Raw genomic sequence first — 14414 nt, forward strand, 5'->3', positions numbered from 1 at the left:
AGTTTCAGATATACGTTTCAGATATATACGATTCCTTGTGCTATAAGAAGGGGATCTCTCACACTGGTCAAAAAACAAACCAGGCCTATTTCACAACACTCAGCAAGGTGAGATGAGTCTACGGCACGGCACAATTGGCTTGAGGCAGTCGCAAATGCGCACAATACACACACAATCTGGGAATTCTGGGAAACAATCTGGGGATTTATGGCAGAATGCAATATCAATTATTATTATGATTTTTTTTTTTAATCATGTCAGTGGGGATGTGAATTAATTTAGCAGACGGTGTGTTGTTGAGCCATTTCCAACCCCTAAAATAATGATTTATTTTTTATTTTTTCAATTTCATTACAATAAAAAACAGTATTTCAACACCAGCTTCTGAATGGGTTTTGTCAAAGTACAGTCATCATTTTGTTTACAGCTAAGAAAAAAACAAACACATTTATAGCCTATTTACCATATCTCTTTTTAATAAATTATCCAAGAAGGTCCAAAATACAATAGTCTATATAACGCAGATCGTCCTCGTCCAGTGGAGGAGAGTAGTACTGTCCTCTGCAGAATATCGTGGTCTCAGTCACAGGCACGGTCGTGTGTGCATGTGAATTCGAGTCGCGTCTCAGTGAAACTCGATGAGGTACTCGGGGTACACCTGGTTGCTGTCGAACACGACGAAGATCTTCGGCTGGCCGGCGTCGTCTACGCAGCTGTCGTAGACATTGGTCAGCGTGCCATCCTTGGAGGGCGGGCGGCAGAGCACGCTCGTGCCCACCGCGTACTCGCCGACCAGAACGCGGGCCAGGAACATGCACCGGTAGGGTGTGGTTGCCGCCACCGTCGAAGCCGACTGGGGACCGGTCAGCAGGCCGTGCGTCTGGAGGCTGAGGAGGTGCGTCTGGGAGACCTCGCAGAACTTGCTGGAATACTTGGCGTCTCTGGCAAAGTATGAACCTGTTTGTGTGTGTGTGTGAGAGAGAGAGAGAGAGAAATTGTTAGTCGATCACATTAGTCTAGGCCTAGCAGAACTTGGAATACCTGGACTTGGACTACCTGGCGTCTCTGGCAAAGGAAGAACCTGTTTGTGTGTGTGAGAGAGAGAGAGATAGAGATAGAGATAGAGAGAGAGAGAGAGAAATTGTTAGTCGATCACATTAATCTAGGCCTCGCAGAACTTTCTGGAATACCTGGCGTCTCTGGCAAAGTACAAACCTGTTTTTGTGTGTGTGTGTGTGTGTGTGTGTAAGAGCGTTGAACAAGCTGAGCGATGAATTTGGTTTAACTTTCAAAGTGCAACTCGAGAGTATCCTATTGTCAGTTTAGGCAAACCATTTGTGTTACTTAGGAATGAGATACAGTATAACTTATTATGGTCTGAGCGTTACACTTAGCGCTGCCGCTTCGTTATTTCCAGTATGATCGCCTTACCTGACCTCACTGAGATCATGAAAGATCCCCTGGCATATATACTGTAATAAAGAGTAAGGGGTTCCCCGGAGTCTTGGCTAAATTCCTAACCTGGCCACCTAATCATCGCCGAACTCTCCACCTCACACACATTACGTGCATGGTGAGTGTTCTGGTACAAAATGGTTGCCGTGCATCACACAGGTTGGTTAATGTTTTAGTGAAGTTGCCCCCTTCACTGTAAAGTGCTTTGGGTACCATGAGAAGCAGATACATAAATGTAACGTGTTGTGTTGTTCTACTCAAAAACACACAACCCTTATCTGGAAAAATGTGTGAATTGCATCTTGCATAACACTTCATCTTTAAGAGGTATAGCACTGTAACTGAAACGGCATCTTACATAACACTTCATCTTTAAGAGGTATAGCACTGTAACTGAAACGGCAAGTCCAATGTGGAGTTTTTTTTAGTTTTTGTTTAAAACTACTAATAATGGGGTGACGGAAAGTGTGTTTGTGTGTGTTCGGTGGGAGGGCGGCAAGATGTCTACTCTACTCTCGCTCTCTCTCAGGTGCCGTACGTACGTACCTTTGCCGTAGACGTGTCCGTGACTCCCGGCGAGCCGCCAGTCGAAGTTGAACATGCAGATGGCCTGGACGTTGCGGGCGGACGTCCCGTGGAACAGCATCCTCTCCTGCACCTCCGCGCCGCTCTTTATCCTCCGCAGCTGCTCCCGCTTCCTGTGGAACAACGTCAGAGTTCTCCTGTCACTTTTGGGAGCTAACGGCTAGTCGGTTCTGCCCACTTCAATGAGCTATGCTAAGCTAGGCTAACGGTGGGTGAGTTACTGCACACACAGAGACGAAAAAGGGTATGCATCATCTTATCTAACTCTGTATTGTGTTCCTTTAATGCAACACAACACAGCTCTTTTACCATAAAGTACCACAATATAGCTCTCTTACATTAAAGCAACACAATACAGCTCTTTTACCTTAAAGTCACTCAATGTGGAGTGACTTTAAGGTAAAAGAGAGCAATAGGGCACAATGTCGTTCCAACACCTTCAAAGAATAAAATCAAGAGCTTATGAAGATGCATGTCTGGTGTTGGGACTGGGTTCTCCCTGTCCGCTAAACAGGTATACAGTATGTAGTAAAGTGGTGAGTCCCTGTCCGCTAAACAGGTATACAGTATGTAGTAAAGTGGTGAGATGCGGAATTCCCACATTGTGTTACTTTAATGAAGCGGTCAAACTACCGGACCAGACCAGAAACCAGTACTGATACGTAATACGATGCGTAATAACTATTAGAGATGCACCAATCCAACTTTTTCAGTCCTGAATCAGTCTCGACTATCGATCCAATACCAGTGTTTTTTTTTTTTTTTTTTTTTACTTTTGTTCTTATTTGTTTTCCATAGACGTTCAAACATAAACCAGCAAAAACATACATAGAAAAAGACACACCCGATACCAGTGTTTTATAGCCTGGCTAACGTTAAACCCCATCTCATTGAGATGGGGTCTGGGAACTACACATTCATTTTCTCGTATTTGAAACGTGGTTTACGATTGCCCAGAGCCATTTATTGGGCGCTACGAATGTCTATCAAATGCATCTGTACGTAGCTCATAACCGCTTCGGTGTGTCGTCATCGTCTTGCTGTCCCCCCTCCGTGCTGTGATTGGTTCCTTCGTTGAGGTGAAAACGAAGTCCATAGAATCCAGGCTGTCCAGCAGCGTGAATAAAATTGCGCGCGTAAGGCAGCATGGGAAAACCCAGGCTAAGTGTTTTTCTTAAGTCTGTCCATCCTGCAGAAGAAGTTTCAATCTGATACCAGTGTTTTACTTAGATGTGGTAAGAGCAGTGGTGTAGCCTAGTTAGCTGTAGTGGGTACACTGTGGTGTAGTCTAGTTAGCTGTAGTGGGTACACTGTGGTGTAGTCTAGTTAGCTGTAGTGGGTATACTGAGGTGTAGTCTAGCTAGCTGTAGTGGGTATACTGTGATGTTAGCTGTAGTGGGTATACTGAGATGTAGTCTAGTTAGCTGTAGTGGGTATACTGAGATCAACCCCAAATGTTAATACCTATCCTTGCCTATTTTAAGTGGGTATATTGCGATGGTGATGCTTTTGAAGTGGGCATACTGCGTAGTCCTGCGTATCACATAGACTACACCACTGGTTAAGAGTCTGTCCAACCAGCAGAAAAAGCATCAATCTGATACTGTGTTTTACTAAGGTGGTAAGAGTCTATGTCCAACCTGCAAAAGAACTCCCACAGGTCGCTGTTCTGTATGCGGTGGATGGAGCGGATGGTGTTGCTCATCGTTCTCTCATAAAGCTCTTTAACCTCCTTAAACTCGTGGCTGTCCTGGCTGAGAGGGATGAGCTGGAAAAACAAACAAAAACAAAAAAACCATCACCAAGAAGAAGGATTTTCACAAACAAAGAAACGATCAACGGTAGCTGCTGTGATGGAGTGAATCTGCCAATGACGACATGTTCCTGGTTTACGATTCACCATTAAATACGCTGGCCCCTAATTCACCATTAAATACGCTGGGCCCCTAGTTCACCATTAAATACGCTGGCCCCTAGTTAAATACGCTGGGCCCAAGTTCAGCATTACATACGCTGGGCCCCTAGTTCACCATTAAATACGCTGGGCCCTAGTTCACCATTAAATACGCTGGGCCCCTAGTTAAATACGCTGTGCCCAAATTCACCATTAAATACGCTGGGGCCTAGTTCACCATTAAATACACTGGGCCCCTAGTTCACCATTAAATACGCTGGGCCCTAGTTCACCATTAAATACGCTGGGCCCCTAGTTCACCATTAAATACGCTGGGCCTTAGTTCACCATTAAATACGCTGGGCCCCTAGTTCACCATTAAATACACTGGGCCCTAGTTCACCATTAAATACGCTGGGCCCTAGTTAAATACGCTGGGCCCTAGTTCACCATTATATACGCTGGGACCTAGTTAAATACGCTGGGCCCCTAGTTCACCATTAAATACGCTGGGCCCTAGTTCACCATTAAATACGCTGGGCCCCTAGTTCACCATTAAATACGCTGGGCCCTAGTTCACCATTAAATACGCTGGGCCCTAGTTAAATACGCTGGGCCCCTAGTTCACCATTAAATACGCTGGCCCCTAGTTCACCATTAAATACGCTGGCCCCTAGTTAAATATGCTGGGCCCAAGTTCACCATTAAATACGCTGGGGCCTAGTTCACCATTAAATACGCTGGGCCCCTAGTTCACAATTAAATACGCTGGGCCCTAGTTCACCATTAAATATGCTGGGCCCTAGTTAAATACGCTGGGCCCCTAGGTCACCCTAGTTCACCATTAAATACGCTGGGCCCCTAGTTCACCGTTAAATACGCTGGGCCCAAGTTCACCATTAAATACGCTGGGCCCCTAGTTAAATACGCTGGGCCCTAGTTCACCATTAAATACGCTGGTCCCTAGTTAAATAAGCTGGGCCCCTAGGTCACCGTAGTTCACCATTAAATACGCTGGGCCCAAGTTCGGACCCCTAGTTCACCATTAAATACGCTGGGCCCTAGTTCACCATTAAATACGCTGGGCCCCTAGCGCACCATTAAATACACTGGGCCCCTAGTTCTCCATTAAATACGCTGGGCCCTAGTTTGGTAGCAATATAGGTAGTGGGAAGCTACGTCAAGGTGGGGACTCTGAAATGGACGATACCTCTCCGGTGAAGTGAAGTTGAATAAACCAATCACATGCAACCAGTGTTAAATTCTGATCTATCTATCTATCTATCTATCTATCTGTCTGTCTATCGTATCTATCTATCTATTGTATCTATCTATCTATCCTTTATTAATTAACTCTGCCCACTGTGTGCGTCTGACTTCGCTCTGGCCACAGTGTGCGTATGCACTGGCGGCAAAATACCCCTCAGACTCACACCCATAATGCGCAGAGCCGTGAAGTGATTAGACCATGAAGGGAAACAGGAGGACGGAAGACTTTCAAGACTTTTCACGTCTGGTACCCGGCCTGGGTCAACAGTTGACTCCTACAACAACCTGTCAGTGGCGACGTTTTTTTTATCGTTCAATATATACTGTATACATACAGAGAACATAACAATATTGTTCGATTTAGGATTAGAATTGGGTTTAAGTGTTTTTAAGTGTTAAGAATTGATCTTCTACTGGTCCCAGTTCCATGCCACCTTTTCCAAAGCCTAAACCAAGTCCCAAACAGACAGTGAGTCAAGACGAGACGAGTCAGACAATATAAAGGTGCATGTCTGGTGGTGATGACGCGGAGATCAACACCAACGGTCACATCTGGGTCAGTATGTGATGGTTTAAAAAAAGTTTTTTTAATGGTGTGTGACATATGTGAACATGTAGCTCTGTTCTCAAAAGGCTGCATTCAAAACATTCCCTATGTTAGTACAATACTGTTAAAAAAAAAGCTTTATGTCAGTCCTTTTGGCTAAAAGCTTCAGTTAAATCTAAATGTTATGGCAATGCACATGTGTAATGGGAGGTGATTGCAAAATCAATCAATGAATTACAGTTAAATGTACCTGGTACGGCTCAGTTGAGTTTACTGCCTCCCAGTGGCTGGGTACAGGTACTGCAGGGGCATCACAGATGGACCTGAATGAAGCCCAAAGAAAAAACAGCAGTTGTAGCAACAGTAATATTATCTGAAGCAGTGGTACTAACATTAGCAGGTGTAGTAACAGTAATATTATCTGAAGCAGTGGTTCTAACATTAGCAGGTGTAGTAACAGTAATATTATCTGAAGCAGTGGTACTAACACTAGCAGTTGTAGCAACAGTAATTCCAAAGAATGTCTAATAAGGGGAGAACTTTCACTCTCTGAAAACTTCTGAAGGTTTCTGAACTAGTTGCAGTTCCTCGTGAGGGCGCTCACAGGCGAGTGCAGAATGAATGGAGGTCTATGGAGCTGCACCCCTCAAAATACACTTTTTCTCAGGATATCATTTTATGTTAAGTATTTTTGTCTATTTGTATGTTGCATTCGAAAGGGGGATATTGAAATTGCAGGAACTACAATAAAATCTGTGATTTTTCAACGACAATCAGGTGAAAGAGATAAACTTTAAATTTAGCCGTCTAGCTCCATAGACCCCCATTCATTTTGCACTCGCCCACGATCACCCCCAGTGGAACTCTGGTGAAACTGCAACCAAATTCGGTACTAGGGGCTTACAGTTTCTCGATTGCTAAAACACAATTTCTGAAACTTCTGCTCCGTTTTCTTAAAGCATTAAACACAAAACCTTAGCTTCAAGCACTATTTACAAAATGTTTACACATGTTAGTGTGTGCTTCACCTCACTGTGTGTGTGTTTCACTAATTCACGGATTGGGATAAATGCAGAGACCAAATTTCCCTCACGGGATCAAAAGAGTATATATACTTATACTTGCTCTCTGAACTGGCTTATATTGGTTTTGTCACATCATTTGAAACAAGTGTAATCAATTGTGAGTGGTTGTGTTTAATCAATGACATGTGTATGTCTATTTCTATTTCATTTTTGCCACTTGCGTGTACCAGTATGGATGTGCATTAGAGTGCAGAATGTGTTTTGGAAATGAGAATGCGTTCAAAGTTTTGCTAAAAAAGTGAGTTCTGCAAATTGTGTTTTACCATGTACCATTCTTCAGCCAATGGGTTTTAGTGTTTTAGCAACTCAGCCAATGGATTTTAGTGTTTTAGCAACTGAGAACTTTCTTCAGCCAATGGGTTTTAGTGTTTAGTGTTTTAGTGTAGCAACAGAGAAAGACTGTAATAGGAAGTGAACAGGCTGTCCGTAGACGGGCTCTGGCATTGCTATCTGTGGCAGTGGTGCTGGCATTAGCAGTAGTAGTGGCAGCGGTCGTCGTCACCTGAAGCTCGTCACAGACTGCAGGGCCCTCTTGACAGCGCGCTGCTTCCCCGTGGACAGGTTGGTCTGCTTCATGTCTGTGCATCAGAGGAAACAAAGGAGACAGCTAGTGTAACGGAGCTAGCGTGCTAACCTTAAGAACGCTTCTAACCGCTGAGTTGGAAGCCTGGGCTTTTAGCTCAGTGGTTAGAGCGTTCGTCTTCCATGCCTGTGTGTGTGTGTGTGTGTCAAGGTGGCGGTTCAAGGCCCATGAGCGGCGAATCAACCGACCTTGTGACACTAGTGATGGGCAAATGAAGCTTTTGTGAACCACTGAACCACTGCAGTGTGAAGCTAGTGACACTAGCTGAAAAAAAAAGATGGCCGCCACACATACATTTTTCAACATAAAAGTCCTTAAGTAAACCAGTATTTTTGGTTGCATATACTGATTTGGGAAAGGACTTTATGTTGAAAAATCTAAATGTGGTGACCATATTGGATTTTTTTTTCATTAGTGTCGCTAGCTTCACATCGTCTTTCAGTGGTTCACCAAAGCTTCATTTGCCCATCACTAGAGACACTGCCCCCTAGTGCAAAAAAACTATAGCAATACTACAACATTTCTATAGTAGTTCAAGTCTATGATGTTCAGTAATACCTCTGTAATACCTCTGTAATATCCTTACCCCTTATAGTACAGTCTTAGGCGGGGTTCACATTAGCCAGCGGCAAGCGGCAGGTTTCCTATTGTTCTCTATGGTTCAGCAGTGGAACGGTGGCAATGCTGGCGTAACGCTAGCGTTGAGCAAGCTGAGCGTTGAACTTGGTTCAACTTTCAAAGCGCAACGCGACCGTATTCAATTCACAAACCGTTTGTGTTGCTTAGGAAAGAGATAAAACTTATTATGGTCTGAGAGCGTTGCGTTACATTTTCCGCTGCCGCTGGCTGATGTCCTCGCCCTATAGTAGTCTTATGGTATCTCCAAACCTGTGAAATATATTCTGTAAGTAAGAAATTTTAGACCACAGATCCAAACCTTTAAAATCTATTCTGTAGGCGTATTTGTGAGTGTGGAACTCCACACAGCCATGGCGATTCCGGTTGTAACTCTGTTCGATCACGTAGCTGTTCACAGACGCCGCCGCAAACGGATCAGTCTACAGGTGACAACACACGTGATCAGAGTCATATGGTCTTCAAAGGCAGACACACCAACAGGTCCGATTGGCACAGAAAATGAGGCAGTAATACACTGCAAAAACTGTGTCAACAGCAGACATGTAACTGGACACAGACAGATAGATACAGATAGATACAGTAGATAAATAGATACTTTATTCTTCCTGGTAAATTCATCAAAACCAACCAAACAAACACACAAACAAACAAAAACCTCCACTCACGCCAAACATGTGCCAGTGGCCACACTCTGCCAGGTAGAACCAGGCCCAGTTGGGCTCCGAGGTGTCCATCTCCTCCACGCCATCTCCGCCCCCAGCCACCTCCTCCGCCACCGCTATCGCCTCAGCAACCGCCGCGACACTCCCGGGAGACGCCAACATGCTGCCCCCCAATCACCTGAGAGAGACCAAAGGCCAGAGAGACACACACATACACACTCAGAGAGATGACGCGGCACCAGAGAGAGTGAGAGTGTGTGTGTGTTTTAGGGTCACCAGGGTGTGTGATGAGACAGAGTAATCCACACAGAATAGTGATCTTAGTGACTTCAACGACCCATGAGCGACCTATCAGTAATCACATGCCCTTCATAATCTTGGCTATTCTAAAGATCTAAACTATTTCTAAAGATTTGCTGTATGAACAACAATGCATCTTAAACTTTACTATGTACTGTATTATGTATTTTAAGTTTACATACCACAATGACAATTTGAAGCAATCAATTAATCAAGCAATCAATAACATAGGATAGGTTACAAGTCTGACAGTAGGCTTGACTTGTCTTCAAGATGAGACTGCTAGATGGCGGGTCACTTGCAACTTAATAAAGATACAAATATATAGGCTTCCATCAGACTAATTTAAAGTTAAAGCGAAAAAAAAAATGTTTGTAGCAGATGTCGATTAGGCTACGGCGCTGCTACGCTTTCATACAATGTGTCGAATAGATAGAACATCGTTTACATTCTATGTTCCATCACAACACAGACACGTTGTGACCAAGGCAACACAACACAGAATATAGTATGCAACAATGGTAGTAACAACAACTCTCAGCAGATTTTAGGATATTTTGGGTATTTTTTTACTTTGCCTCAGACCGGAAAGTGTGCTATGTGCAAAAAACAGCAAATTTACCGTGTTGACAGGCTAGCATATGTTGCAGCCAGTTCTTGGTGTCTTGTAGCCTACCTGTCCAGTTGACAGGTCATATCTGTGTCATCCAAACATCTGGATATTCTCGTCAGTATCCGTTTCGCTTCCACACTCATTCTCGTTTTCCATGAAAACGGTCTGACATCACTCCTCCCTGCCCTTGAGCGTGTTTACTTCCGTAAGTCTGTTTGTCTCTGTGTTCTGGGTCTGAAAGTGTTGTAGGCTACGCAGGCCTAAACAAAGAACGAGAAAGAGACAAATCGAGAGAAGGAGAGGCAAACAATCCACACCCACGATGCGGGTGAGCGTAGTGCCCGAATGAAACAAAGGTTGGGAGTGATTTTAATGATAACTACTAGACGTAGCCTAACCTTACGCCTAACGTTGCTGAATCGCCAGGCGGAAACTAAATTATCCAACGCTCCATTTGGATTCACAAAGCGGTTAAATGGCAACGTTAACAACAATAAATCAAGAGAGCAGGGTCGAAGGAGCGACCCTATACGAGGCACAAAAAAAACACAAGTCAAACACTAAGGCAATGACAACATGGCAATGGACATCTAGGACAAAAGGAAAACGCGAATGCATAAAGCAAATGACTGTGGCAAAAGCGGAAACAATAACGACAACTTTTTAATCGACAAGACTCGTGAATCTGTAGAAGATACCATACGGCGACGGAACTTAATTTCACTGTAAACTTCGGCCATAAGATCTTGGACACTTCCTGAACTGCCTCTGCCCCCGGCTGTGTCGTTGGCGCTGGTGATTGGTGCTCGCCACGTCACTCAATGGGCGGGGAATCCTGTAAACTGTAAGCCGTGGAATGGATTTCAATGGTATCAGAATGCCAGTGCACTGTGTCACACACTGTGAAAGAGGGAAATTAATTAAACTAACTAATTAAACTATGACAGAAGAAAAGAAAAAAATCAGACTATGATCTTTGCTACTTATATAAAATAACAGACAATGTTTAAATCTAAAACAATTATCCCCTGGGAACAAGAGAGTCCAATTTATTATTTGTTGTGATTACTTATAATAACAATATAATATATTTTTCATATGCCAGTGGTCCCAGTGAGCTACAATGCTAGGTCTGGGGGGCATCATCTACGTATGCCAGTGCTCCCAGTGAGCTACAATGCTAGGTCTGGGGGCATCATCTACATATGCCAACTGGTGCTCCCAGTGAGCTACAATGCTAGGTCTGGGGGCATGATCTACATATGCCAGTGCTCCCAGTGAGCTACAATGCTAGGTCTGGGGGCATGATCTACATATGCCAGTGCTCCCAGTGAGCTACAATGCTAGGTCTGGGGGCATGATCTACATATGCCAACTGGTGCTCCCAGTGCGCTACAATGCTAGGTCTGGGGCATCATCTACATATGCCAGTGCTCCCAGTGAGCTACAATGCTAGGTCTGGGGCATGATCTCACGTACAGTGCTCCCAGTGAGCTACAATGCTAGGTCTGGGGGCATGATCTCGTGATGCCAGTGCTCCCAGTGCGCCAAATGCTAGGTCTGGGGGCATGATCTACGATGCCAGTGCTCCCAGTGAGCTACAATGCTAGGTCTGGGGGCATGATCTACGTATGCCAGTGCTCCCAGTGAGCTACAATGCTAGGTCTGGGGGCATGATCTACGTATGCCAGTGCTCCCAGTGAGCTACAATGCTAGGTCTGGGGGCATGATCTACGTATGCCAGTGCTCCCAGTGAGCTACAATGCTAGGTCTGGGGGCATGATCTACATATGCCAACTGGTGCTACCAGTGCGCTACAATGCTAGGTCTGGGGGCATCATCTAAACGTGCCAGTGCTCCCAGTGCGCTACAATGCTAGGTCTGGGGGCATCATCTAAACGTGCCAGTGCTCCCAGTGCGCTACAATGCTAGGTCTGGGGGCATCATCTACATATGCCAGTGCTCCCAGTGCGCTACAATGCTAGGTCTGGGGGCATCATCTACATATGCCAGTGCTCCCAGTGCGCTACAATGCTAGGTCTGGGGGCATGATCTACATATGCCAGTGCTCCCAGTGCGCTACAATGCTAGGTCTGGGGGCATGATCTACATATGCCAGTGCTCCCAGTGAGCTACAATGCTAGGTCTGGGGGCATGATCTACATATGCCAGTGCTCCCAGTGCGCTACAATGCTAGGTCTGGGGGCATGATCTACATATGCCAGTGCTCCCAGTGAGCTACAATGCTAGGTCTGGGGGCATGATCTACATATGCCAGTGCTCCCAGTGCGCTACAATGCTAGGTCTGGGGGCATGATCTACATATGCTAACTGGTGCTCCCAGTGCGCTACAATGCTAGGTCTGGGGGCATGATCTACATATGCCAGTGCTCCCAGTGCGCTACAATGCTAGGTCTGGGGGCATCATCTAAACGTGCCTTTTTTCCTCTTTTTTCCAATAGCCCAGATAGCTGGGAAGGAATATGTGAAAAATCATGAAGATTGGGCACTTCTGGATAAGTTTTTGATATCTGGCAGGGTGTTAGGTATAGGCCTAAGGTTTTCAAAAATCCATGGATACAAGTTGGGGTGGCCATTTCCATGTTAAATCTAGTATCATCGTCATATTTAGCTCATCAACTGTCAATATCTCTGAAAAATTCATTGAAATATCAGGTCCCTAGACCCATATTTTACCTCTAAGGTATGCTTTTCTTTGTTGATTGGACAGGTCACTATCACTATAGTGTCAAAAATCACATATTGTGACCAAAAGGACCATTGTTGAGGCCTTAAATAAACACAGTGTGCCCAAAAAGCGTTGCAATATGGCCGCCAAGTGGGGACTTGCCTAAAAGGAATTTGCTTAAACATCATGTATTTATTCAAAGATTTTTGGTTTCACTCTTAATCATTATTAGTACAGCCTCCCTCACACTTGCACAATGTGGTACAGGCAACAGGCAACCACACAGCCACAGTTGAGGAGGAGTGAGCATCCCTTGATGGCATCTTCCAGATCTGTCCAATATGGCACCCAGACTTTGGTTATGTCATTCCATTCCCAACCCCACTCACTGGGGTCTGGAATCTCTGGAGTTTTGGACAGGGACTCACTGGGTGAAAAGGCTCTGAATCAGGGAATATTCATAGTGATATATTTCCTGATATGTGTAATATCAGGAAATATATTGGTTGATATGCTCCTGATATTTTAGTGCCAATTGCCATATCAGGAGCATATCAAAAGTCCTGAATGGGACTGCGACGACATGCAAGATATCCAGACTTCATATTCTCACCTGATATGATCCATGTTTCAAGTATTAGCTACTTATATGACCCCGGACACCTCTTGTTCTTGTTCCCATATACCCCCTGATATGTCAAACATGGGACTACGCATATACAGCCCATATACTGCCAGACACAGCTAATTTTGCAGGCATTTATGTGTATGCCTTTATTTGCTTTTCGATAGGCTTTATGCCTTTATTTTAAAATTAATCATGTGATTTATATATATGGTGATTTATGTAATGGTTTTAAATGTGAGATAGTACATAACCATCACTGAGCTTATTGTGCATCTTTAACTTAAATAATATTTCACATTAATTTTACATACACTTAATTACATTATTTACTTACACCTGCTAAATCCCAATGACTTATTTTACTTTACCATGAAAATTCATATACTGTACGACAGGCAATAAAATTTGTTACATGGCCTTAATTGTATTTATCAATCCCCCAAAACTGCACAACTTTGATTGTAAGACTAGCAATAAACGTCTATCAAATATATAAATATATGAATGGCATTCAGTAGCCTAACAGCTTAAATTTGAAAAGTTTGATCAATGCATTAAATCTGTTCAGTTCTTTTAGAGAAATAGCATAAAGGTGGCCACCACACAGCCTTGGTAACATTTTAAGAGTAAGCCATAAACATGTCAAAAACACAAATGCAAAAAAGATTGGGAGGAAGGTATGGTGACACAGCAACATAAAAAGAAGGTCTGACACTCATTTAGGTTTCCAAAAAATAAAAAGATTTTAGTTTCCAAAGTTTGAACAACAATTGTGTGTGAACTACACAAAAGACACAATGTGGAAGGGATGGGTAGCCCTGTACTGTGTACACCTATAAGAGGGACATGGTAAGGAGGATGCAACACATTTGGCTGGAGTCGGAAGTGTTATGGGAGGTGTGGAAGATGCTGGATCAACACACCTCCCTTTGTGTAAGGGCCCCATCGCGTGGACCTCAAACATAAAAAATGATCTTATCTGTCCATTCCAGTCATATATCGCACACCCTTCTTGTCCTCTGCATCCTTGGTCCTGGATAAGCAGAACAGGCACAGTGGAGAATGGAGGGAGAGAACAAAGCAGGTAACACTCAGTGTATACTTGGGACAACACATTAAGTAAGTAGCAGAAATCTAAGCAAGAGGCCATCTCCAGCAAGAGGCCAGCAAGAGTTTTACATACCCATACACAGCCAACCATTTGCAAGGCTGGTTGGGGGTGCCACAAGTCCACACAAAAACTATAACAATAACAACATGAGGAGTAAGCAGTCAGCAAACTGCTTACTCCTCATGTTGTTATTGTTATTGTAACGCAATCAGGTTTGAAAAATATAGCATTATAAACATAATAAAAACCTGTTGACAACCAACCTATCATCTAAAGTTGCCCTACTACAATAGGCTAACCAAATGTGTTTTGTCTGAAATTCATTATTGACGTAGGAACATTATCTTTAAGCTA

At 43.9% G+C, this 14414-nt stretch overlaps 1 protein-coding gene across 5 annotated transcripts; it reads right to left on the bottom strand.

The window, feature by feature from the left end:
• Positions 1-320: 320 nt before the first annotated feature.
• On the bottom strand, positions 321-13977 carry LOC125297997 (protein mono-ADP-ribosyltransferase PARP11-like). 5 transcript variants are annotated; one of them, XM_048248609.1, is made up of 9 exons: positions 13873-13977; positions 9696-9892; positions 8723-8897; positions 8356-8476; positions 7338-7413; positions 6001-6073; positions 3681-3808; positions 2002-2153; positions 321-957 (listed from the first exon to the last, which is right to left on the bottom strand). In XM_048248609.1, exons 3-9 carry the CDS (start codon positions 8879-8881, stop codon positions 626-628), a joined length of 1041 nt encoding a protein of 346 aa, XP_048104566.1. In that variant the 5' UTR covers positions 8882-8897; positions 9696-9892; positions 13873-13977; the 3' UTR covers positions 321-625. The 5 variants fall into 5 exon arrangements, with proteins under 5 accessions (XP_048104566.1, XP_048104567.1, XP_048104563.1 ...); XM_048248610.1 differs by lacking the exon at positions 13873-13977 and adding an exon at positions 10031-10417; XM_048248606.1 differs by lacking the exon at positions 13873-13977 and having other exon boundaries at positions 9696-10417.
• Between the last annotated feature and the right edge of the window lie 437 nt (positions 13978-14414).

Source organism: Alosa alosa, chromosome 7 (assembly GCF_017589495.1).
Source record: "Alosa alosa isolate M-15738 ecotype Scorff River chromosome 7, AALO_Geno_1.1, whole genome shotgun sequence".
In the NCBI taxonomy this organism is placed as follows: domain Eukaryota; kingdom Metazoa; phylum Chordata; class Actinopteri; order Clupeiformes; family Clupeidae; genus Alosa; species Alosa alosa.

Bases quoted from the DNA above. Each gene is read 5' to 3' on its own strand.
- LOC125297997 (XM_048248609.1), bottom strand. From the start codon at position 8,881: ATGTTGGCGTCTCCCGGGAGTGTCGCGGCGGTTGCTGAGGCGATAGCG. The intron at 2,154-3,680 runs GTTGGACATAGA...GTTGTTCCACAG, and splicing joins CTGTGGGAGTTCTTTTGCAG to GAAGCGGGAGCAGCTGCGGA. The intron at 958-2,001 runs GTACGTACGTAC...ACACACAAACAG, and splicing joins CGGACACGTCTACGGCAAAG to GTTCATACTTTGCCAGAGAC.